Raw genomic sequence first — 24,725 nt, 5'->3', positions numbered from 1 at the left:
CTGGCGGGGCCCGGCCGCGTCGCCAGCGCCACCCACCCACCCACACTACGCGCTCCCAGGCTGCTGGTGGGAATTATGCAAAGCCGGGGCTGGGCCCTGCCCCCCCTCACCGACAGGGGCCTTGCTTTTGTAGACGCTGGAACCGGCGCTTTTCCATGGGAGCCACTTAATTTAACAGCTGGGGGCCAAGCGCCGCTGGCTCTTCCGCGGGGATTTGGGGTGTTTTGTATCAATTATTAAAATGTGTATTTAAAAGCCTGTGGTGTGTGGCGAGCGCCGAGGGCCCCCCCTCCCCCCCAGGCAGGAAGGGCCAGGGCCAGGCTTGCAGCAGACAGTGTTTAATAGTAAATCATTGTACAGCTTGATGAGCACAAGCCCCACCCTCTAGGGAGTCACCTAGAGTTGGGGGGAGGAGAGTCTCCTTCCTCCCTTCATGCCCTGGGCTCTACCCCTCACCCCAGGTCATGGGAGCAGCAGCAGAGCCCCCTCCCCCCCCAGAAAGGCAGGGGCTGGGGCAGGGGAGCCGCTGGTCCCCCCCAAGCAGTGGGTGTGGGCGTAGCAGGGAGGGGGCCGCGGGGCTCACTGGGACAGCTGCTTCACCCGCGCATCCATGCTGGCGAAGTTCTCCTCCACGGCCACCAGGTTCTCCTTCATGGTCTTCTGGACCTGCAGGACAGAGAGCGGGTAGCGCAGGGGGCAGCATGGGGACCCTCAGGCTCTGGCAGCTGCACAGCCCCTGGGGGGGGGGAGGTTCACTCACTCCCAAGCCGGGGGGAAGGGGTGGTGCCAGGATGCCCACCTGTGTCAGCAGCGTGGTGTTGTCCTTCAGGGCGTTGGCGATCATCTGCTGGGTGGTGTCCAGGTGGGTCAGGAGCTGCCCGAACTGCATGGCTGGAAGGGACGAGAGCCAAGAGGCAGCAGCTCAGAGCCTCCCTGAGGCACATGGGCACCTATCTACCTGCACCAGCTGGGCGGGCACAGAGCCCGTTTCCCCCCTGCCCCTCACCTTGCTCATGCAGCTGCTTGACCGTGGCCAGTCTCTGCACCAGCGCGGGCAGGGTGGTGGCCATGGGACTCCAGCGCTGCACGACCTCATAGAGCTGATGCACCTGGTGGCACCAGAGGGAAGATGGATGTTAGTGCCAGGCCGAGGAGGGGGTGGCCACGAGGCCCACACTGACCCCCCCACAGTCATGGGCAGCCCAACGTACCAGGCGTCGCATGCTGTCCCCTCTCCCCTTCACCAGCCCCAGATCCTATGCCACCCTAGTCCCCCTCTGCTGGTGCCGCTGCTCGAAGTACATCAACTGAGCAGGGGGCGTGGTGCCACCAGCCAGGCCAGGCCCTAGCTGGGTTCAGGGGCGGGGGGCCCCAGGAGGGGTGTGGGTGCAGATGACTGCAGCCCTGGCCCTGAGGGCGCCCACTCGCCGGGCAGCGCTGTCTGCCAGGGGATTGGCAGGACTGCAGCGCAGGGAGGCTGGGACCTGACCTTGCTCTGGGTGTCTGCATCCTCCACGGCCACCTTGTGCTTGGCGATTTCGTTCACCTTCCCCAGGACGCTCTGGGGGAGAAAAGGAGACGTGAGGATCCTAGGGCAGCCGGTGCCCCCCTCCCACCCACTAGCTGGCAGCACAGCCCCCTGCAGCACAGCCCTGCCAGTGGCTGGGCCAGAAGCCAGGATGGTACCAGTTCACCAGGGACAAGGTGAGTCCCTCTGTGCCATGCACCCACCCACTGCTGGGGCCATGATCAGACAAGCCTGGGGCAAGGCGCTGCCCCATGCTCCTGGACCCCCAGAACCTGGTCAGCGGAGGGGAAGCATTTGCCAGGTGCCCTCGGTGCAGACACCCAGCACAGCCGGGTCCTTCCCAGCCCCAGGGCGCTGGATCCCACCAGCAGGGCAGAGCCGGCCGGGCTGGCGGCACCGGGCTCCTGCTTCCAGTACCCCCCAGCTCACAGGGGACGCAGGAGAGCGCACAGGGCGCCGGAGAGGGAGCCCAGGGCAGGCGGCTGGCCCGGAGCCAGAGCTGCCCTGGTGCGACAGAAGCAGGCTGTCGCCAGGTGGGGGGGGGGGGGCTGCCAGCTTGTCCTCCCCCCTCGGCTGCTCACCTGCAGCCTCGCCTCCACCTGGTCCAGCACAGCCACGTCCAAGGTGCTGACTTTGGCCTGCAGGATCTCCACCGTTTCCTGCGGGAGAGAGGAAGGGGGTGAAAGACGCGAATGCTGAAGTTCACTGCCTGTGCCATGCCCAGCAGAACCCACCCCAGCCGGGGCCGTGCTGAGCGTTCCCAGGGACCCAGCATCCTCTGGGACTGGGCTCGGGTGCCCCACTTGAGAACAGGGGAAGCCACATGGCACCCTGGGAGGCTGCATCATTGCATCCCCCAAGACCAACCTTGGAAACGCTGCCTCCAGCATGGGAAGGGGGCTCGGCCCCATGGCCCCCCTGGGTTTCCATGCTCCACGGGACACCAGCTAGGCCGTTACAAATCCCCATCCCCACACTCAGGCTTACCATAAGGCTGGCTCCCTGCAGCCCAACCGCCAGGGGATTCTAGGGGGAGAGAGAGAGAACACAAGCGTGTGGGTCCAGGAGCCTGGGTTTCAGAACAGCCCGGCCCTGGGCACTACGCCCACGCCAGGCCCAGCGGGGGGGGGGGGGGGGGGGCTGGGCAGCCTGATCCCTCTGCAGCAGTGCTCACCTGGCTGTCCTGCTCACAACACACTGTAGCTTCCAGCTCGCTCAGCCGCTTCTCCAGCTCCGCTAGCTAGATCAACGGGCGAGAGGAGGGGTCAGCGATTCCCCCAGCTTCCCCGACCCACAAGGCTGGCACCATGGGCCCTGCGGGTGCCCAGCTCCTAGCCAGGGTACGTGGTGCCAGAACAGCGCCTCGCTGCCCAGAAAGCCCAGGCAGGCGGCCAGGTGGCCGCTCAGAGCTTTGCGCCAGTCTGCCGAGACACGAGCTGTGCCTGTGCCAGCCAAGCAGCGAGAGACGCCCGGGCTGCCCAGGCCCAGCCGCTGGCGGGTGCGATCCAGCCACCAGGACAGTTCAGCAGAGTTGCTGGCTGCAGCTCGCTCCTGTGCTAAGCTGCGGCACCCCCCAGGGTGGGAGCCGGATTCCTTTTCCCAGCTGCCCCCAGACCCTTCGTCACAGCCTCCCAAAGCCCTCCCCAACAGGCCCCCATGGGAAGCCAGGCAAGGGAGCCAGGCAGGAAATAACCGTCTGCACAGGGCCCCTCCGTGCCCTGACACACAACAGAGGGGCCCTGCCCCACAGATCTTCCGGGTGACGTTACTATGGGTTCAGGAGCAGGTTTTCAAACAGCAACTTGGCTGGTATTTTTCAGTATTAACACCTCCCTCCCCCAGGGGACAAGTAAATAAGCATTAGATGGGGGAAACTGAGGCATACCAGCTAAGTGACGTAAGAGCTAAAGTCTCCAGACCAGAGCCAGGGGTAGATCCCAGGAGTTCCCGGCGTCCAGCGCTGCTGTCGCGTGGCCACTGCTGCCTGGCAAAGAACTCCAAACCCAGAGCTGCCCCAGACTCACCTTTGCAGCCTGAGAGAATTTGTCTTGTTCAGGTCTCGAGTGCAGCTCGTAGGTCACCATATTCCCCGCAGGCGCAGGGGCCTTCAATGGGCTCTTCCCTGCCCTGGCGGTGCCCCTGGCGCTCTTAGCTGCCTCCAGCTGAATGAGCAGGCGCCTGGTAAACAGAAAAGACCCTGCTGGTTTCCAGGGCCTGCGAGTGGCGGGCGCCAGCTGGGAAGTAGCAGGGCCCTGCTGCTCCGCACTGCCAGTTTCCCAACGGGTTAATGGGGACCGGGAGACGCCAGCCTCGTGGCCACAGCGACCAACGGTCCAGGCTGCAGTGACGCCCACTAATGCCCCTCGCCACGACCACCCCTGGGGCTCTCCGAGGCAGTGACAGGCGGGACAGCTCCATATCTCATCCATCGGTCCCCGTCCCCACCATGGAGAAGAGCCAAGCTGTCGTCGAGTGGACGCGGGCAGCTCCGGGAGCCGAGGGGCGGCTGGGGGCCAGCCGGTCTCTGATTTCCGATCAGCGGCGCCAAGGTCAGGAGAGGACGCTCCCTCTCAGCCCAAGTCCCACACACCTGCCCAGGGGTCAGCAGGTCTCACTGGGGCTGAATTCTCCCAGGCACCATATGGCCTCGAGCACTCGCCAGAGCAGGGCAGACCGGGGATTTATGGGGAGAAGTCGCCACAAGGGGGGTTGAGCTCCAGGGTGGGGCCGTCCCAGCTCCACTTGCTCCCTGGCTGAGGGACACGGGCCGGGGAAGCAGCCGCCGACCCGAGCTGCAGCTGCTCCCCCAGCTCACTTGGCGAGGGCTCCGTCGGGGTCCGTCAGGTTGATGGCTGCATCCGGCCCCAGGAGTTTCTCCAAGTGCGTGGAGACCAGCTGCTGCTTCAGCGCCACGACCTGCTTGGCGAGCGCCACGGGGCTCAGCTTCTCCTCCGCCGCTGACTCCTTCACAGTGCTCTGCAGAGGGAGACGCTGCTGCGTTACAGCCAAGGCGTGGGGCTCTGTGGTCACGGGGACCCACCGCCTCCCAGCTGAAGGCTCTGACAATTCAGCCCCTGACGAGTCTGCTCCCAGCCAGCGGCACAGCCGTAGATCTCAAAGAGCTCCCGGTTTGACATGGGGAAACTGAGGCACAGAGGAGTGGAGTGACTTGGCCAAGGTCAGTGGCAGAGCTGGGCACAGAACCCAGGTTTTCTGAGTCCCAGTCCAGTGCTCTGCCCACTAGACCCCACTGCCTCCCACCAGACCAAAGGGCGATGATCCGGACATCTCACCCGATGGGGGTGACGCGGGCCACCCAAGGTGACTCCTACCTGTATCTTCTCCACCTCTGTGCTCAGCTCGTGAACCTCATGGAGCAGCCGCTGGTACTTCTGCCGGGGCGTCTCTTTCACACCAATGCCTTCCCCTAGCTAACAACACAGAGGGGTTCAGGTTACATGTCCCCTCCGCTCTGGTTCAACGAATTCTAACCCTGCAACAGGGAATCAGCTTCTGCACTGGGCTCCCTCTGTGGGCCCAGGGCCAGCGGGCTGGGGTTGGGTGCCTCTCTCCCGGAAAGCCAGCCTCTGAGCTGAGGAGGACCTGAAATGGGCCAGCCGAAGCTGAGCGAGCCAGACAAGGCCATGAGGCTGGAGCGGTCGGTCGGCATTCCTCGGGGGGCTGCCACCTGGCAGCATGTGGCTGGTGGGGGAGCTGCCGGCTCAGATCTCAGTGGAAATTGCATTATTTCTAGTCTGGAATCCAGCTGGCATCACTGGGGCATCTTGTTCTCCGGGGAGGCCAGCTGGTCTCCGGCCAAGGCTTTGGGTTTACCCTGTTAGCAGGGACCTTTCACCTGCCTCGTCCTACCCAGCGTGCTTGACACGGGGAGGCGCAGGGGATCCCACCACAGCCTAGTCCTCCCGGGCCGTCTATCCAAATCAAAGAACCATCTGCCCTTCACTTCGGGTCTGCTGCTTGTGCCAGGGGACGCTGCAGGCGCCAGGCCTGCGATGCCCGGGCAGAGCACAAGGCCTGCGTGACTGGGCCTGTGGGCACCATCTCTTGCAGAAATGCCAAATTCACACCAAGGCTCCTCCTGGGGGCAACATGCCACCCACCAGCAGCTCCTCTGTCTAATGCCAGGAGGGGTCCTAACGCCCTGCCCAGGGTGACCATACCTCCTGCTTCTCAGCTCCCCGGGAGAGGCTGTGAACAGCAGCCCCTCCCAGAGTGCGCTCCCCAGCGGGCGACACTCGCTCAGGCAGAGGGAGGACAGCCAGGGAGTTCACCACGGCTGGGTTTTATTCCCAGGGAGGGGCATTTCCTCCCCCCCCCCCAGGCCAGTGACAAGCACAGCTAAAGCCTTCAAGAAACTGGCTACATGCGGGCAGGGTCATTAGCCCGTCACACTCGCTTTGGGCCCAGAGGTCCTGGAGTCCGGTCCCTGGCCAGGCAGCCAGCAGGGGAGGGAGTGGCGAGACCCCTCGGGGGGGGGTGACGGACCCCAGCTTGGCCTCCAGGACCCTTGGGCTCAGGGGACGGTTTAACTTCCCTTTGGGGGAAGCACGGGAGGACCAATGTGCCGATTTCAGCTCCTCTCTCTCCTGAGCGTGCCCAGTACCCTCCTCCCCCTGCGCAGCTCAAGGCGGGAGGGCCACACAACCAGGCCGGTTACTCACAATCTCAAACTCCCCCGACTCGTAGCCCGTCCGCTTGGCTTTGCTGATCCGATCTGAGAAATCTGCACAGCGAGAGGAGAGAGTGGTTTGCTCCGGGGACGTTAAACCAGGCCCTGGCTGGGCATGTCGTCCCCCCCCCACGGGACCCCCCCATTTGCACGCTCAGTGCACCCCGGCTGTCGGTACGGACCAGGGGCAGGGCAGGAGGCAGCAGCTTGTGCTGCTCTGGGCCCCCCCCCAACCAATCAAAGGACACAACAGCACGTCCCCGGTTCACTTCTGCCACCGGCCAGTCGCTCTGGCTGCTGCCTCCCCTCCCCCTGCGCCCAAGCGTAGGATACCCCCCCCCCCCCCCCGGCCAGCCTTACCGAGCCCTTTGGTGCCCACTCTCTTGTCCTTAAACTTGTCATAGGCAGCGTTGGGATTGACGATGATGTGCTCCACGCTGGTGCTCGTCAACTCCTCCTGCGCAGACAGGCCAGCGTTAGAGACCCCGGGGCCACCCGTCCCCGTCCCAACCCCCTCCCCCCAAAACAGCCGAGAGCACTTCCCTAAGGACACCCCCACCCTCCGACGGCCCCTTAGCGCTGCAGGAGGCACAGGGCTGCCCTGGCCTCGCCCTGGGGGAAGCTGCAAGGAGCAGAGCCCACCAGATGTTAATAACTTGGCTGGGTCACTGGGGGGGGGGGGGGGGGGGGGGCTCCCTTTAAATAGCCCCCGGTGACAGGAGTGCAAACCAGCCTGGCCTGCTCAATGTCCACAGCTTCAAAGCCTTCAGCTCAGGCCCTGCCTCTGGCCCAGGACTTTGGGGGCTGTTCCAAAGTCCCTGCAGATAAAGGGAGACTCTGGTATCACTGGGGCGGGGGATAGCTACAGGATAACATTAACATGCTCCTTGGGTCTCGTTAGTGCCAGCCCGTCCTGGGAAGCCTCAGCAGGAGCCCTGGGCCGCGAGAGGACCGCAGGGGGTGGCCCCGCGGGGCGTGGGCTTGCAGGGCCGGTTCTTTTGTAAATGCTGACACGGAAATTGATACGGAAAATGGTTTTCTGCTGACCAGCCGTTTTGAGCGACAGGAGGCTCAGGGAGGGTTTTACCCGCAAAGACGCTGCGCTTGGATCCGGGGGCTCCCAACGAACCGCACCTTCTCCCGGCAGAGAGGGAGAAGAGCTGCCAGGCCACGAACCCCAGGCCACCCGTACCCCCTCCTGCCAGCAAACCGCAGTGCAATGAAGAGGAGACGCAGACGGTCAATGCAGCGGGACGTGGCCCCCCGAGGGCTAGAGGAGCCTCTTGTGCCGCATTCCCCGTGCTGCTGGCAGCACCTCTGCCAGCAGGGGTCACTCACCCCAGCCCGTCTTGCCCTCTCTCTCACTAGGGGTCCCTGCACAATTCTCCTCCTGGGCCGGTACTGCTCCGAGCTCACTGGAGAGAGCAATGGGAGTCGCTCTGCGGTAGCGGGCCCTGCGTGGAGCCCTGTGGCCGCAGGGAGCAGTCCCAGTTGCAAGGGACGTTTGGGTAGGATCCCCCTCTCCAGGCCCTGCTGCCGGCCCTGGGCCTGTACAGGCGACGGGGATGGCTCAGTTTGAACAGGTGGCTAGATCGCCCTGAAGCCGTGAAAAGGGAGAAAAGCTGGGGCTACGACCCGAGGGCTCGCCCCCAAGCAGCCCCGGTCTGGAGAGTCCCAGGCCAAGCTGAGCTGGGCAGGGTGACGGAAATGGCCTGCTGGGAGCTGCACAGAGAGGGCTGCCCCCATGACAGAGCAGGAGGGAATCCCCAGCAAACCCCTCCGGCTGCTCCTCCTGTCTCCCAGCACAGGACTTGATCTCAGCGTACGGAGCCCAGCCCTCGACTCACACCTAACGGCCCGCGGAGGGACGGCCCTGGATGATGAGTCTGACTTCCGCACTGGGAACAGGCCCGTCTGGCAATCGGCCTGGCTCATCTGGCTAGCGGAACAGGGCAGCCCCTGGGCATGGAGCTCTCCAGGGGTTAGGAGATGGGGCAGCCCAGCTTTACCAGGCCCCGGGGGGGAGGAGGGGGGCACTAGACGCAGGCATAGGCCTCGGCTCGGATGCAGGCCTCCTGCACCTCGGAGGAGGGATTTGTGCAGGGCTAGGGGCTGCTGACCTGGATTCGCTCAGTGCTCAGAGGGTGAGTCAGTCACCAGGCAGCTTCAGGGCATCAGGCCCAGAGCAGAGCCTCTCCCGCGCACAGAGAGCGTTAGTGCCAGGCAGAAACTCGCCCGCGCTAGGGGTTAGTGCTAGGAGAACACCAAAGGCAGGTTAATCACAGTTAAAGAGAAACCTTTTGTCTTTATCTCTCGCCTGGGGCTTCCTGGTCGGGGGCCTGTGTCCCAGGCTCCTGCCCTGCTCTGCACTCCACGGTAACTAACCGGCTTGTAAAAACCCCTAACATTTGAACAAAGGGTCTAACGAGGCAGCTGGGACCACCGACGTCGGTTAAAAACCTAAACTGTCCCTGCCGGGGAATTGTCCCTCCACGCTCACCCGCTGACGTTCAGAACATGCCAGGGCACCTACGGGTTTTAGGGCATTTCGAACTCAGCCCTGGCAAATCTCGCTGGGCTGAAATACACGGGTGTGGAGCAAGGTGGTTACCCTGGTCCTGCCCTGGGGGAAGGCTGTGGCTGGGGGCTGCTAAGCTGGGCTGATTGGGGAAGTAGCTGCAGCTCGGCCACGCCCCAATCAGGCCACAGCTGGCTGGTATAAAAAGGTTGTGAGCCAGGAGCCCAGCCAGTCTCCCTCTGCCTGTAGGGAGCTACAGACAGGGTACCTGAGTGGAGCAGGGCTGGGGAAAGGCAGAGGAGCAGGGGAGCTCCAGCCTGGAAAGCCCCAGGCTGTGGCCTAGCACAAGGCCAGCAGGTACTGGGGGTTGCAGAGGGCAGCCCTGGGGTAGGCCAAGGCAGCAGGTCCAAACCCCCCTTGCCAGTCATGAGTGGCTGATACAGCAGCCTGCCCAGGGCGCGGGACTAGACGATGCCTGGCAGTAGCCTCATCCTGAGGCAAGGTGGGGATAGTGGGTGGGGGATCCCTGGGGAGGGGGAGACCCTGAGGCTAAAAGGAGTTACTGCCAAGGGGCAGCACCCCAGATAAAGGGGCACTGGGTCCTGGGAGGGACACGAGGCCCAAGAGGCAGCGGATCACTGGCCTGCAGAGGGCGCTTCGGAGCTGGAATGAGCTAATTCCCAAAGTCACCCGCAGGAGGCGCCGCAGGGGTGTCTGCCCTTCTACAGGGTGGTTTTCACGAGGCGGGAGCGTCCCAGTTTGAGACGCTTGCCAGCGTTGGGTTACGCCACATGGGCTGAAGGCTTTCAAGCTGGCACCTTTTTAAACAGCCAAGTTATTAATATTGGAAAAATCTGCTCCTGAGCATCGTGAAGCTCTCTGGGGCAGGGGCCACCTCTCGGTCCCAGCACAGCGGGGGCCCGGGCCATGCCTGGGGAGTCAAGGGCCAGCCATCAGTTTCAGTCCCTCAGGATGGATTCACCCACTGGACCCGATGTGAACCAAGCAGCCGTTAAAACAAAGGGGAAACGCCTCCCAGCTAACCACGGCTGCTTTCTACCGCCAGCCCGTCCTGGAGGACGGGGTGCACAATCCGGATTTGCTCTGTTTTAAAGGCCGCTACAAAATTCAGCCTCCAGCACGGCGGGCTGCAATGAATGGCTGGGGTGCGTTTGGCACTCCGCGGAAAAGAGGCCTCGTGATTACCAGCTGGGCAGGCGCCGGTAACGACTTTACTGACCCAGGGCCTAAAGCAGGAGGTGGCTGGGCTCGTTTTGCGCCTGCTGGTACAATGGCCCCTGGATTCAGCCATCTGAGATTAACAGCAGCACATTGGAGCTTTTGTGCCGTCCAGGGCGGGGGCTCCCAAACTGCAGGCCGCACGTGAGCCTGACGGGCCATCGATTTACTTCAGAACGATTTCCGAAGGTAGAACATGAACTGTCAGCATTTGGGAGCCGCAGGTCTCGGGCTGGGGAGTAATAATGCCCAGGGGTTAGAAGTGATCAGAACAGCCTGGCTACGGGACCCCCCTCTGCTTTCACCAAGGGGCGAGGGGGGAAGCAGCTATCAAGTTTTGCTCTGCTGCCCGAGGGAAGCCTCTTTCGAGGGTCGGTAAAGACAAAAGGTTACAGCAGCTGCTCGCTCAGCCGAACATTCAAGCAGACGAGGGGTCAGGATCCTTACCAGCTCCTTGCGATTTCCCAGAGGTGAGAAAGTCAAAGAAAAGTTAGGAGGGCAGGGAATGGGGGGAGGGGGAAGAGAAAAAGACAAAAATTGTATTAGAAGCTGGTCACATGCACGACACACCGGTTTTCACAGTCCCCACGCACGGAACCCCCCCATCTTGCAAAGCTAGCAGCCGCCCTATGGCAGGGGAGGTCGTTAGCACCACGGCCACTTTCCTAGGAGATACGAGGTTATGGGGAGCTTCGGAGACAGCAAACGTGGAGCAGGATTCAGCCAACGGCACCCGTGTGTTAGTCATAGCGTGACCAGATGTCCCGATTTTATAGAGACAGTCCCAATTATGGGTCTTTTTCTTATATAAGCTCCTATTACCCCCCACCCCCGTCCCAATTTTTCATACTTGCTGTCTGGTCACCCTAGTCAGTCACTCCGGCAGAGCGCGCCCAGGGGCTCCGTTATCTCCCGATGCGGGGACCCAGTGAACGTAGCTGCTTGTCAGGCTTCTGAACGGCCGGCCGTTCCCGGGCTGGCGTGTGCATGGACGGGAGCTTAGATCACTGGGCTGCAATGGCAGATGGTGCCCCATGGGCAGCGGGACGGGAAGGAGCGTTTGAGGGGGGGCTGTGGAAAAGTCTGACGGGCCACACAGAGGCAGCTCTCTCCCCTCTCAGCTCAGGGAAATGCAGACAAATACCCGCTTTCGCTGAACAGATCGCAGCAGAGGAGATGCCCTCGACGGCAAGCGCCTGGCTGCAAGGACGCGGCAAGGAGAGGCTTTCGACAGCAGCCCCTGCGCCTAGGCAGGCAGCTAGCATTCAGGTGGGCTGCCATTTTCAAAGCCGTTAATAGCAAAGGGAACCGGGCAGCAGGGAAAATCTCCGCCTCGCCACCCCCGTCATCTCTAGGGGGCCATTTCTGAAGCTGTGGTCTGGAGGACACGCTCCTGCCAGCCCCAGGAAAGCCAGGCAGGGAGCTGCTGGTGCCCGGGGCCCAGCGTCTCTGCACCCCCTGCTTTCTCTTCTGCTGCCCTCCCAACGGCTGTTCCCTTAGGGCAGCAGGAGGCCGGGTGTGGTCTAGAGGTCACAACAGACCTGGGTTAAAGCCCTGCCTAACCCTTCACTGAGTGACTGGGAGCCAAGCCGCTGGCCTCCTTCCACCTCAGCCAACCAACCAGGCAGCTGGGTGAAAACCAAGATGGGGCCTCGGTGAACGCCAGGCGGTGCCCCTGAATCAAGCTGGCCTGGGGGAGCGCCAAAGGGGGGTGCATTTGCCTGACCCCTAAGGAGATGCTTTCTTCTGGCTACTAGTTCCACTAGCCAGCTCGCGTGCGGCTGGTCAAGGGGAGTAGGCATTACCTGCTCTACAAGCCACTGGAATTGGAGCACAGCACGAGACAGGACCCAGAATCGTCTCACACCTGGACTGCCCAGAGGTACTGCTTCACCCTGGGGAGGCTGGCAGGGGTTTCATGCCAGGTTTCTCTTTCCACTGCCCTCACCACCTGCCTTCTGCAGAAGGGGGGCAGCTCTGCCATCCCCCAGCCCAGCACCCTTCAGGTGTATCCGGTGCCCGCTGCCGGGGTAGGAGCAGGTCTACAGAAAAGATGAAGAGGACACCCGGGAGGGCTTCCAACCCGCCCCGTGCGCCAGCTTCACCCCAGCAGAGTCCCCAGCTCATGAGAACACCCTGGAAACACAACATCGGAGAACCAGAGAGAGCCAAAGTCTGGAATGGCGCTAGCGGCCGTCTGCTGAAGACGAAATCCCCGTGGCAAGGGGCCAGGTGTCCCCCAGCCCTCGGCTAAGCACCTCCAAAGGTTCGGGCTTAAAGACACTTTCTTTAGACTTTTAGCTAGATGCTAAAGACAAGTCCCTATGGGCTCAGTGAATGGAGCTGCCGACCCAGCGGATGTGCCAGCCTCAGGAGCGGCTCAGGCCCCAAGCTCCGGCCCTGGGGGAGCTGGCATGCGGGAGCACTGGCCTGGCAGTTACTGCTGGGTGGCAGCGAGGCTGCACGCTGACAGGTCTCCCCATGGACAGGTGGACGGCAGCATTCACAGGGGAGAGGGCTCAGGCTAGTCGCTATCCAAGGGCATCCTCAGGGAACAGGAAAGCACCCCTCCTGCCACCAGCTGGGGGGGGGGGAAGCTGGGGCCCCATCCTGAGACACTGGGGACGGGGAGCTGAGAGGGAAACATCTCAACTGACTTGACCACCTGCAAGGAGAAAGCGACAGCAGGTCCCTGCCCAGCTCCATGCTGCTGCTGGGGGCACCAGGCTGCTTCCACACGCTGCAGTGAGCCAGGCAGGGGAGCTTCGCTCGCTTAGCCGCACTCACACCTGGCGTTGCCTCTTCACGCACACAGGGGAGTCGAGCAAGGAGCCCGAGGCCACCTTGGATCCGCACACTGAGCGCCCAGGAGGGCAGGGGCTGCTCAGCCAAACCTAAGCGGGCAGGGGAGTCAGAGCTCAGCAGCACTTAGCCATGGCTTAAAATGGGGTCGTTCCGCCTGGCACCTGGGGCCCATTGCAGAGTGGGGACCGCGCTGAGACCCCGTCCACTGAGGAACTGGGAACAGGCTCCAGCTTTCAGCAAGCGAATCAGAGGTGCCCCTGAGGCACCTTTTGCAGTGTGTTTTGGGCCACCCCGGACCTGTGCACCTTCTCCTCAGGCTGTCACCACAACCCCTCCCAGAGGTAACAACAGGGGTGATGCACCCAACACTCCCCATTCCCCCCAAATGTCCCATAGGGCTAATGGAAGGAGGTATGAAAGGGGGCGCTGACTTGCCTACATTCACACAGTCAGAGCTGTGAGCACCCGGCTCCTGGGCCCAGCTGTTCTAACCAGTAGACAAGACTCTCCCCCAGAATCAATGGCTACCATCTGGAGGTTTTGGGGCGGGGGCGAGGGGTTTTAGTTGTAAAGATGTTGGAACAACAAAATCCAGGCATGCTCCTCAGGAGAGGAGACTTCTGCCTGAGGCCAGAGCGACACAGGCTCAGGGATGGTCCCAGTGGAGATGACATGCGGAGAAACACCCGCCACCTCCAGGAACCACCCACAGTGGCGGTGCAGGAAAGGCCGCAGCCAGAGCTGCATTTACCCAACCGCTGCAGAACAAAGCGGAGGAGTGCGCGTCATTTCTTAAGGGAGGAGGGGATTAAGAGCACCTTTTCTCCTCCTCGGGGCAAGCCTGCTCCAGCAGCTGCCGTGAAAAGGGGGGGGGGGAATTAAAGGGAAGCTAGTCCAAAAGGATACAGTGCGTGTTTCACCTCCAGAGCGCCGCTCCAGGAACTTACACAAACGGAGAGACCGTCGCCATTAAAACAACAGTGCAATCAGCGGATTGGAAAGCACTGCCCATGAAAGCAGGTCCCACACGGTGCCTCAATCATTCAGATGATTCCCCTAGAGATTCGGGTGCCCAGACGGGGCATGCCGGGAACCCGGGATCTACCACTGCTCATTTCCCAGGCTAGAAGTCCCACTAATCCCTTAGCTGGATGTCATTAAACCACCCGATTGACTGGTCGTTCTGATGGTCAGAAATAAACACAGGGTCCTTTTTGCTCAGCAAGAACCACCCTCAACGCGGGGCCGTCACAGGCCCCAGCTGGCCACTTTCAGGATCACAAATTGAGCCACAGATTAATTTAAAAAAAAAAAAAAGACCCTGTGTCCTGCCCCAGCTGTCACCTGAGCTCCCCCTGGCAACATCTGGAGAGCAGAATTGTTAAGCAGGCCTCAGTCTGATTTGTTTCACCAGAAGATGGGACTTCGGGGGGGGGGGGGGAGGGGCGGGGTTTCATTCTCTAGTACCATGTTGCCAGACAACAGTCTTTGCCTTTACCAGTAAAGCAGCCCGCAGGCTCCAGGTCCCAGCATACCACGTTAGTTTGACCTAAGCAGTCTGGTTGTGTCGTCATAACAATGCCCGGCTCTCTCCCAACGCAGAGAGCCAAGCCCCAAGCATCTTACTAACACGGTACAGGCATGACGCCCAAGGGGGTAGGATGAGGAAAGCCAGGGCCAGCAGCCTACGGGGCGAGGGCTAGCGCCCGGCCAGGGAAAGCAGCTGACAGGGCTATGGGGCGAGGGCTAGCGCCTGGCCAGGGCCAGCAGCCGTTGGCTGACAGGATCACTTGGAGAAGACTAGCACGCAGCCCTTGGGGCTCCACGGCCAGGGTGCATTCATGGAGGCTGCATGGCAGGAGAGGGATTTAAATGAGGAGAGGGCAGTTGGGTGGGGTAGCCGGGCGGGAAGCAGTAGGAGACTAGACCCCAGATCCAGGGCGTCTAAGTGCTGAGAAGCTTGAACTCGATGAAGTGGGGGGGGTGGGGGGCACATGGCCCAATCCTCAGGAGAGGAGGATGGTTAGTTTGCATGGTCGGGAGGAGAAGTGTTCCAGGAGGGTGCAAGTGTCAGAGAAGAGGAGACTGCAGTAGCCATGGCAGGTGGTGGAGGGGGACCTGGGCTAGAGCTCTGGCTGGGTGCCATCTTTGAAAGCCTGCATTGCATCCTGGGACCTGCACACCCCTGTGTATTCCAGCAGGACAGCGAATCTGCTCCGTTTCATGCCAGTTACCCCGGGGCGCCTGCCATGCAGCCAGCAGAGCCCTCGGCAGGGCACCGGGCCGGTGCACTAGCCCGGAGTTAGGCTCCTCTTTTGTTCTTCCCACTCCGGGCGAGGAATCCCCCCGCTAACCAAACCTTCCTCCTGCTAAAACCAACGTCCAATTCCTTGTTTTCCTCTGCTCTGGCTACACGCCTTAGGGCGGGGAGAGAGAACGCTGCCCCGGGCCACATGCCAATTTCAAACCCACACCTTGATTAACCCAACAATCGTCTTGAAATCAGGCCCCAGTGAGTTCAACAAGTTGGGGGGGAGGTTAATGACTGGAATTTAAAACTCTTTGCAACATTCACAACAAAGCACGGTGCAGATTTACCCGCATGCAAAATCAAATTCCAAAGCATGCAAAAGAGAAGCGCTGTAATGGTCTTACTTGTGCAAACTAGAATCCAGGCAAGGTAGTGAAAAGGCGGGGGGGGAAGAGCGTGAGGAAAACTCAGGTAAGTTCAACTGCGCAACAGTCAATCAACACAATAAAGCAGTATTAGCCGGTACCCCAAAACGGGAGGGGTGGTCTGAGGAGCTGCAGGGAGAGCGCAGGCGTGACAGCCCCGCCCTACGGTCTGCGCTCGAATGCACTCCCTGCAATACCCGAAGTGCACTGGAAATTCTTCAGCTTAATTAATTCATGTTGCCATTAGAAGACGCCAGTCGCAGACACACAGCACATGCCCAGAGAAGCAAGGCTGCTGCTGGTTTCTCTGAAGCAAGCAGGCCGAGGTGCCATTCCGGGCATACAGAGCTCACAGCAGCTGCTGCCAACTCACTTGGGCCAAGGCTGCTGTTTGCATTAAATTTGTGGCTGGCAGGGGAGGAAAAAAACCCCTAAGCTGGCTGAAAGTCCCCAATTCAGACACCGTTTGTGGCATTTTAACCTGGGGCAATTCATTTTAAAGTGAGTTCAACACTGATTTTTTTTTTTTAAATCTAGTCTCTCTTTTAAGCCCTTTGAGCAGAAAATAATAACGCTGTAGCGTACGCCAGCAGGGCACTGCCGCGGTGCGTGTTACTGCATGAGATACTGCCAAGTTCATCCTGCCAATGGCCCTGGGTTAATACGGTGAAAGAGATGTCTCATGTCTGCTCAGGCTCCCGGCTTTGGAATATTAGTTAGAACATCGGACTGAAATTGGTTTAAAGGGACGGCAGAAATATAATTCCACCGAACCGAGATCTAGTCTCAGCAATAACGTTGCAGCTTTTAGGTCCAGAGGTAGCGAGAACCGTCCTGGGAAGATCTATTTACCAAGAGACCAGCTCTGCAGCGCTCTGGGTAACATGCATGCGGGGCTCAAAATGGGCAAGGTGAGACGGAAGAACGTGAACAAGGCATCGGTGCCCTAAAACCTCTGGGCTTTAATCGCTAAGTCTGGAGCTCAGAAGAACATGTGCCTGCTCCTAAGGATAAAAGCAGCCTGAAGGCTTCAGAGTCAAGCATGTCTGGCCTATGGGGACTGGAGATTGAACTCCTGCACCCAGGAATAGCCTACAGTACAGAGCACCAGGGCAAAGCAGCCCCACACTTCATGCAGCCTCTCAGCTGGAACAAGGGCAGATTTGGATCCAAAAGCTGCTAAAAATGAGCCAGCGCCATGACTGAGCTTTGCAAGATTGTTCAATTCCCGTGGCAAACCACCAAACCTGGCCAGCGGTGAAGCCAGCAAAAGGCTCGTAGCTTGTTCTGGGAAGGATCATCTTGGAGAAAAGGACATTAGACTTAGCAATTAAAAACCAAATTAGCCCCACAGCAGCAGGGGTAACACGTGGAGGCTGGATCAGTTTATGCTGCTGGGAAAATGAATTTCACAAGCCAATTAAAAGCTACGCAGACACTAATATAAAAATGGTCACATTAGGCAGGCAGGTGCCCTCTTCAGGGTGAAAACGAGTCGCTAGCCCTGGGTTTGGGCAGAAACATCTGAGCTTGTGTTGTTTTAATACAGGAGGGTCATTTACAAGTCGGGTCTCTAGTCTACAATGCAGGGGCTGGGTCCGTAGTCAGATTATTGCAATGTTATTGGCACAACCAGTCCCTGGGCGTAGCCCTCTCTGACCCAGCTCCCAGGGTAGACTAGCGTCTCCCACTGCTCACCTGGAAAGGGCCATGGGGCTGGGCACAGGCTCAGCTTTACCCCCTTAGGGCAGGCTGTGGGAGACCGTGTTAGTATGGGGGAAATTGGCTATAGGCAGGAGGCCATTGAAGAAAGACAGGGACACCCAGTGGGGCATGGTCTCAAACCCATTTCTGAAAGCCAAGGCAGCAACACAGGCGGGGCAAGAGCAGCCCAAAACCGCTGTGCTTTTACGTGGGAAGCTCCCACTTCAGAGTCAACAGCAGAGCTCTGCGGAGTTCTTTACAACGGGGATGTGCCCAGGTGCGAAGCTGCAGGCCTGGGAAAACAGCCATCGTACATGGGCCGGCATCCACACCGGGCCCTTCGGTGCCAGTTTCACACACAGCATGGCAGAGGGAACCTGGGAGAAGCGGGCTGTTTCTTTGGCGAAATCCTGCTCTTAGGTAGGATCATGGGACAGGGCCAGGGTGGCTGGACAGCCACGGGCTGCAGAGGAATTGCCTGCCCTGCACATCGGGTACGGAGCAGTGTCAGGGCCTGCTCGGTATTTCACTCGCCTGGTTTCTGACCAGCCTCCAGAAGTGTGGTGAGTTTACACCGTCCATTTACCCCAGCCTCCTGACTGCACTAACTCAAACGGCTAACATGCTAGCAGCAATCCTGAGCTCCACACACAAACACAGACACTGTTACCACACTGCCGGACACAGCACCACGCAGGCAGGCCAATGATAACTGAGTGTGCCAAGCCAAGCCCGCTCCCAGCCACCCTGCCATGGCGTTTCCATCTGGAGCCTCACTGCAGAGCACGTTGCCCAGAGAAAGCTCGAGTGACTCAAATCCTCTCGCCAAAGGCAAGCGACAAAATCAATATGGGGACACCTTGCTGGGCACCCACTGCTCCCATTCACCTATCTGACTGCCACGTAACCTGGCACGCACGGGGACAGGGCTTCTTCAGTGCTGCCCTCATACGCCACGCAGATCCCAGGGCTCGAGGAAATTCCAGGACAACAGAGTAGCAGAGTCGGGCTAAGCAAGAGGGGCACCTGATTGAGAGTCTAAAGGCTGAGCCGTGGGGTCCAACAGCGCTTGCATTCAGTGTACATGTGTGACAGAGTGGGGGATTTTCTTGATTTTTCCTTGTTTTTCAATGGTTTGCATGCAGAGGGGGTGGGACTGAGTTTCCCTAGGGGTTACTGGTTTAATGAGGTGAGGGAGTTTGTTGCTACAGAGGACCGGCGAGGGAACTTGGGACCCCAGCCAATGGCCTGGAGGATGGATACCTCAGCGACTGGTGTCCTGGCGACCTGGTGATCCAGAGGCCCAGCTCAGGAGTCGCAGCTGGTTCTGGCCAGTGGGAGAACAATGGGCTGTGGGGACAGGACCCCAGTGACCTAACCAGCCAGTCCCAGCCGGAGGGGTCAGAGGACAGAAGAGGAGGCTCAGGTGATCCTGTTTACCTGGTGTGACAAAGTGGGACTGTGACAATGTTTCCTCTGAACACTGTAGGGGTGCCTCAGTTTCCCCTATGCATTTCTTAAATCTCGAGGTAGTGGGATAAGGGGGGTGTAATTGTTGCAGCCCGAAGAGCCAGTGTACATAAATGGCCGACACTCTGTCTCCTGGCAACTGATGGCCTGGGCCCTTCCCCGCTGCAAGGGGGTAGTTAAAGGTGTTGGAGAACAAAGGAATCAGGTGACCTCCTGGCCCAGAAAGGGACAAAGCAGAGGAGGAGGGGCTGGAGAGTCAGTTTGGAGCTGGCTGGGGACAAGGAGTGAAGTGCAGACGTGGGTGTCTGGCTCACTGCCCCCCAGAATGGACCCAGCTGAGGGGTCCCTTCACTGTACCTACAAGCTCTGTTTTAGCCCGTGTTCCTGTCATCTAATAAACCTCTGTTTTACTGGCTGGCGGAGAGTCACATATGACTGAGAAGTGGGCGTGCAGGACCCGGTGGCTTCCCCAGGACCCCGCCTGGGTGGGCTCGCTGTGGGAAGCGCACGGAGGGACAGAGGATGCTGAATGCTCCAAGGTCAGACCCAGGAAGGTGAAGCCATGTGAGCGTCTTGCCCTGGAGCCAGTCTGCTCACGGAGAGGAGACTTCCCCAGAATCCTGGCTGGCTTCGTAGGGAGCAGCTCCAGAGCGTCGCCCGAGGACTCCGACACCTGGACAGAAGACAATGGACAGCGGGGGCTTGGGGCAGGTGATACTGGATGCCCAGCTGGGAAGCAGGGGGGCTCTGGGCTGGAGAGGGGGAGCAGGCAGAGCCCACCTGGATGCAGGGGGACTGGGATGTGCTGTGCTGGGGGAGGCCATGCCTGAGGCCCTGAGAGCTTCCTGTGCTGTGTTCAGACACTCAATAAACCCTCCTGTTTTACGCTGGCTGAGAGTCACTCCGGTCTAGAGATCACGGTTGCATTACTCCCCCTGGGAGTGTAGGCCTTGGGGGTGCAGAGCGAGGGGACTCCTGAGGAGGCCCACGGTGAGAGAGAGGTGTGCTAAGGCTCAGAGAGGGGCGGCTCCAGGAGGTGGAGGGGCCTGACCCCCGAGAGTGGACCCCCGAGAAGGGCTGTCACAATGAAAGGGGAACCCCCCATAGAGCTCATGGGGATAAGAGTGGGCACGACCTGCGAGTCCGTGACAACGTGATGGAGGGGAACGACTCGCAGCCCGAGAAGATGGTAAGACAGCCATGAAGCTAAGGAAGGGGGAAACCCTGGTGGAAAGAGGCAATTGAGCAAACCCCTAAGTGAGGTCCCTTCATTGCAGAGATCCAAGACTGAGCTGGAGAAAGTGGGAAGGGCACTGAGGGGAACACGCTGCACTGCAAAAGCTAAACCTCTGACTGGATGAGGGAAGCGATTCGTTACGTTGGAGGCTGGTGGAGGATGCGTACACTCCTTTGTTTCCCACCGGCACCACATATCTGCAAGCCAGCCTTGTCCTCACAGCTCCACTCTCCTGCTTACGTTAAACCCTCAGGTAGGCCGTGAGAGCTGCAGAGAAGGGAACCCCCTAGCTTCCTTGTGGGTGCTACAGAACACGGCCACTCAGGGTGTTCGCGTTACCGCCCCCACGTTGGAGAACATTCATTTAATGCCCCTTCTGTCTATTCCTGTGAATCAGCCAAACCCTTGCATCTGAGGAAGTGGGTATTCACCCACGAAAGCTCATGCTCCAAAAAGCCAAACCCTTGACGCTGATTTGAGCAGAAAGACTCATGTCTCCCACAAGTGCTGACCCACTTTCCAGGTTTATTGCAGAAGCGTCTCCAACTTGGGTTGCTGCTTTTAAGCTCTTTTTCAATCAAAACCAGGCAATTTTCCTCCCAGCTCCTGGTCTAGTCACTTGCACCGGAAATGCCAGCAAGATTCCAAATGCTAGAACCCGTAATCTTTCTCACACTCGTCCGTGCGCCAGAGCCAGGCACAGCTCCAGGCTGCAGAAAGATGCCACAACCCCAGGCCGTGCCATGGCAGCTACTCCTTGACTAAACTGTGCTCTGCTAAAGGCTTCTGACTCCGAGGCCTGAGACTTGGGAGGAAAAGGACTTCAAAAGCAGGGCAGAGCACTAAAAAGAACACGAGTCCCAGCTGGCGATAGGTCACAATAAATCACCCATATGATATTAGTCTTTGCTCAGCAAGGAAAATGCACCCCTTCTCTCTCAAGCTAGCAAGTGCACTTTGGAGGGCACCTATCGCCAGAGGATTGCAACGCATTTTGTAAACGCTACCCTGGGTGGTGGGAAAGGATCCTTTCCATTTTACAGCTGGGAAAACTGAGGCCCAGAAAGGGCCAGCGACCTTCCCCCAGCCTCTCAGTCCCATCAGGATGGATCCGCCCCACCCCTGGGTATGTGAGCATTGATCTGAGGGCAGGGATCACTCAGCCCTGGCCTTCACTGCTCCTCTATCACCATCTTTCGTCACCTTCAGCACACAGCTGGGGCAAAAGAAGCTGCTCCTGGCAGGCAGGCAGCCAGCATGCAGGGAGTCGCGTTTCAAAGTGGTGCACAGCTCAGCCTGCAACCCACAGCACCGCACCGACCACGTCCAGTTAATGAGACTGTCTCCAGGGCACTCCCATTCCTGCTGCTATTTTGAGATGCTTTACATCCTGCAGGATGAAACCCTGAGTCTCTAGTGTTCCCTCAGTGCCGGCAGCCTGCATTTCCTGGGCGTTTTACTCAGCTCCTTCCCAACCCTGAACACTCCCTTTTCTAAAGCAAGACGCCATGAGGCTAATGTACCTTCTGCAATTCTCCCGCAGAAGCATCAGCAGACCCTGCACTCCGCACAGCAATGAGATGTTAGACAATTTGTTTTTACAAGGGGCTCAGGCCAAACTAGGTGCAAGACACAAACACCACAAGTTTAACGGACGTTTTCAGTCGGCGTTTTCCCCTGGGCAGCCTCACGCAGGCTACAAATCCAAGGTGTGGATTTCCTCAGGCACGGGAGTGCATCTGGCATCCCCGAAGAACGGCCGGCAGTGTCAGAGCTGCTCTCGGATCAGAAAGAGAACCCATTCTAATCAGGACCAGGTTTGGCCAGTTGCCACTCCTAGTCCTCAAAGCCTCATCTACACCAGGGCTTTTGGCAAACATTTTCCATGCGAGGAAGCAACGCCAGGAGCGCTGACAGAGCCTGCCTCCATGTTTAATACCATGTTGCTTAGCCCTGGCGCTGCGCAGCTAGACGATAAGGCATTTAAAGCGTCAGCAGTCACAGCAGCCTGGCTTATCCCAACACTTCCCCAAAATAAAATGCCAAGATGTCAACTGATTTTTAACCCACTCCCACCCCGCTATCTTGCATTTAGCCAAACAAACATGGTGAGCACCTCATGTCAAAGGGAGAATAGACCCTTTCTGATGACCGAGCTCAACTGGATTTAAAGCAGATAATCTCTCCAGTTGCCACTAGACCCAATTCCAGTTTGGAAGAAAGTGATGAGGAAAAGCAAAGGGCCTCTTCAGAGATTGCGGACCCCAAAGCCTTACACAAGTTATCCTTTGGGATGATGAAAAGGACTAGGATTTAACAGCTGTTTATGGGGGCAGCATTTCTAGAAGAGAACTGTCACACCTCCCTTGCTAGGAACTATTCTGAAAACAGCACCATTTTATGAAGCTTTCTGCTGCCCAGATCTGCTGGAGTTCACATCCAATATGGTACAGTTACGCGAGTCATTTGGACAAAAGCAGCTTTGGAAATGACTTGGGATTGGCACACCCACTTATCACTGCCCTCTCACCACAACGCTAGTCAGAGAGCTGTTGCGTTCCACACGACCTTACCGCATCGAACTCCGCCTGGTCATCTTCTGGGAGATCGCTAGTCTCATAAACATCTGGCTCGTTCCTGGCCTGGAAGCACAAATGCGTTATAGTCAGGACAGCTGGCAGTTCTGGACAGACGCGTCTCTTATTGCAAAGAATAGCACCCAAAGTGAGTGCTCCCCTCACACCGCCAGGCACACAGAGAACGCAGCTGCTTTCAGGAAGTATATTACAGAGACAAGGTGGGTGAGGGAATCTCTTTTATTGGATCAACTTCTGTCGGTGAGAGAGAGAAGCTTTCGAGCTTCCGCAGAGCTCTTCTTCAGGTCTGGGAACATACTCAGAGTGTCACAGCTAAACACAAGGTAGAACAGATTGCTTAGCATGAGTAGTCAGCACTTATTTCAAGGGACCATTCAAGGTGAGGTGGCCAGTGTCTCTATTAAGTTGGTGATTTTTAGCATCTAGCAAAGTTATGAATTTAAGCTCCCAGGTTCCTCATTTGTAGATGCTGTGCAGGTTTCCCTCAAGGACGAGGCCTGAGAGGTCAGATCTGGAGTGATCGCTCTGGGAAAAAGTGTTCACTCACAGGTGAGATGGCGAGTCTTTTATCATTTTTCCAGGCCAGTTCATTTGAGAGCGTAGTGACTGTGTCGTTTCACCCACATAGTTGCTACTGGGGCATTTGGCGCACTGGGCAAGGTGCACCACATGTTGCGATAGGCATGTATAGGACCCATGGATCTTAAAAGGTGGGTTGTAGGGGTACTGAACATCCAGGAAGTACATGGCTTCCTTCACAAAGGGAAGCGGTTCCTAAGATTTTGAGGGAAGGCCTCAAGTGTGCCAGCTGGTGCCTGGCACTGCCAATCATTCATCTGTGCACGTTCTGAAGTTTGGGCCAACCCAAATAGAGACACATCCCCATCAAGGCTTTGTTAGAGGGCATGTAACCCTGTAACGAGGACATGCAGATTTGCATGACAAACACATCTTAGCAACAGCATCCTATCTTTCCCACCCATGACATCACCCCAGAGCTAACTAAGCAACGCCAGCAGTTCAGTACATGTCTCTGCAGGCAGCAGTCCCTAGCGGTTATCCAGCGCTTTTCATCTCGAAACCTCAAAGCACTTTGCAAAGGAGGGCAGGGTACCGATGGGAAACAGAGGCACAGAGGGGAAAGTGACTTGCCCAAGGACGCTCAGCAGGCCAGTGGCAGAGCCAGGAACAGAGCCCAGATCTCCTTGCTCCCAGTCCAGTGCTCTAGCCGTGTGGCCACCTTGCCCCCCGATGAGACGTTGAACACGCTGCAGGTGCTCAGGGTCCATTTACCTTGTACAAAGGACTCTCCAAAATGCCAGCGCAGGAACCGCGCGCGCCGGCGTCTGGGGAGGTGGGAAGGGAGACCCAGGAAACCGGCTCCCAGAAGAATGGGGGAAGCCCTAGAGCTTGGCGGGGAGCGGGGCGGGGAAATCAGGTGCAGGGGAAGTGCTGGGCCCCGTGAGAACGAGACAGAGCAGCGCTCGGGCCAGCGCCGCCCTGGGGGGAGCTGGGCAGGCACTTCACCCCCTCACTTGCATCAAACTGCAACGCCCCATTCGGGAATCCCCCCACGCACCGCGGTTCGGTGGGGAGCACCCAACAACGCAGAGGGGGCTCCAGGGACAGAAATGACCCCTCCCCCCACGGCCCCCCAACCACCAGTTACCCCACCCCTCCCCCCAGTTATCCCCACCCCCTCACTTCCTCCCCCCACAGCCCCCCAGTTACCCCCCCACCGCACTGTCTCCCCCCCACAGCCCCCAACCACCCTTCCCCCCAGTTACCCCACCTCTCCCCCACAGCCCCCCCAGTTACCCCCACCCCCCATTGTCTCTCTCCCACAGCCCCCCAGTTACCCCCACCCCCTACTTCCTCCCCCCACAGCCCCCCAGTTACCCTCCCACCCCATTGTCTCTCCCCCACAGCCCCCCACCCCCGTCCCCCCAGTTACCCCACCCCTCCCCCTCACTTCCTCCCCCCACAGCCCCCCAGTTACCCCCCCACCACACTGTCCCCCCCCACAGCCCCCAACCACCCTTCCCCCCAGTTACCCCACCTCTCCCCCACAGCCCCTCAGTTACCCCCACCCCCCAAGTCCCCTCCCCCCCGTTACCCCGCCCCCCCCCAAGTCCCCGCACTCACGATGCCGGGCAGCTCCGCGTACTTGGGCTCGGCCATGGCGGCGCCGGGTCGGGGCCTGAGCTGGACTCGCCGGGGCCGGGACTCAGGGAGGAGCCGCCAATCTCGCGAGAGCTTCA

The 24,725-nt window shown here is 59.3% G+C and overlaps 1 protein-coding gene across 1 annotated transcript; it reads right to left on the bottom strand.

Moving 5' to 3' along the window:
• Positions 1–326: 326 nt before the first annotated feature.
• DCTN2 (dynactin subunit 2) lies at positions 327–24,725 on the bottom strand. Its single transcript, XM_050925410.1, has 14 exons — positions 24,610–24,725; positions 22,441–22,509; positions 6,579–6,675; positions 6,211–6,272; positions 4,861–4,959; positions 4,344–4,504; positions 3,553–3,706; positions 2,703–2,768; positions 2,516–2,554; positions 2,110–2,187; positions 1,490–1,561; positions 1,007–1,109; positions 800–891; positions 327–666 (listed from the first exon to the last, which is right to left on the bottom strand). Exons 1-14 carry the CDS (start codon positions 24,643–24,645, stop codon positions 580–582), a joined length of 1,215 nt encoding a protein of 404 aa, XP_050781367.1. The 5' UTR covers positions 24,646–24,725; the 3' UTR covers positions 327–579.

This window comes from Gopherus flavomarginatus, chromosome 16 (assembly GCF_025201925.1).
Source record: "Gopherus flavomarginatus isolate rGopFla2 chromosome 16, rGopFla2.mat.asm, whole genome shotgun sequence".
Classification (NCBI taxonomy): Eukaryota; Metazoa; Chordata; order Testudines; family Testudinidae; genus Gopherus; species Gopherus flavomarginatus.
Note: the sequence above shows the minus strand (reverse complement) of the source record. Positions and strands in the feature narration are given on the sequence as shown.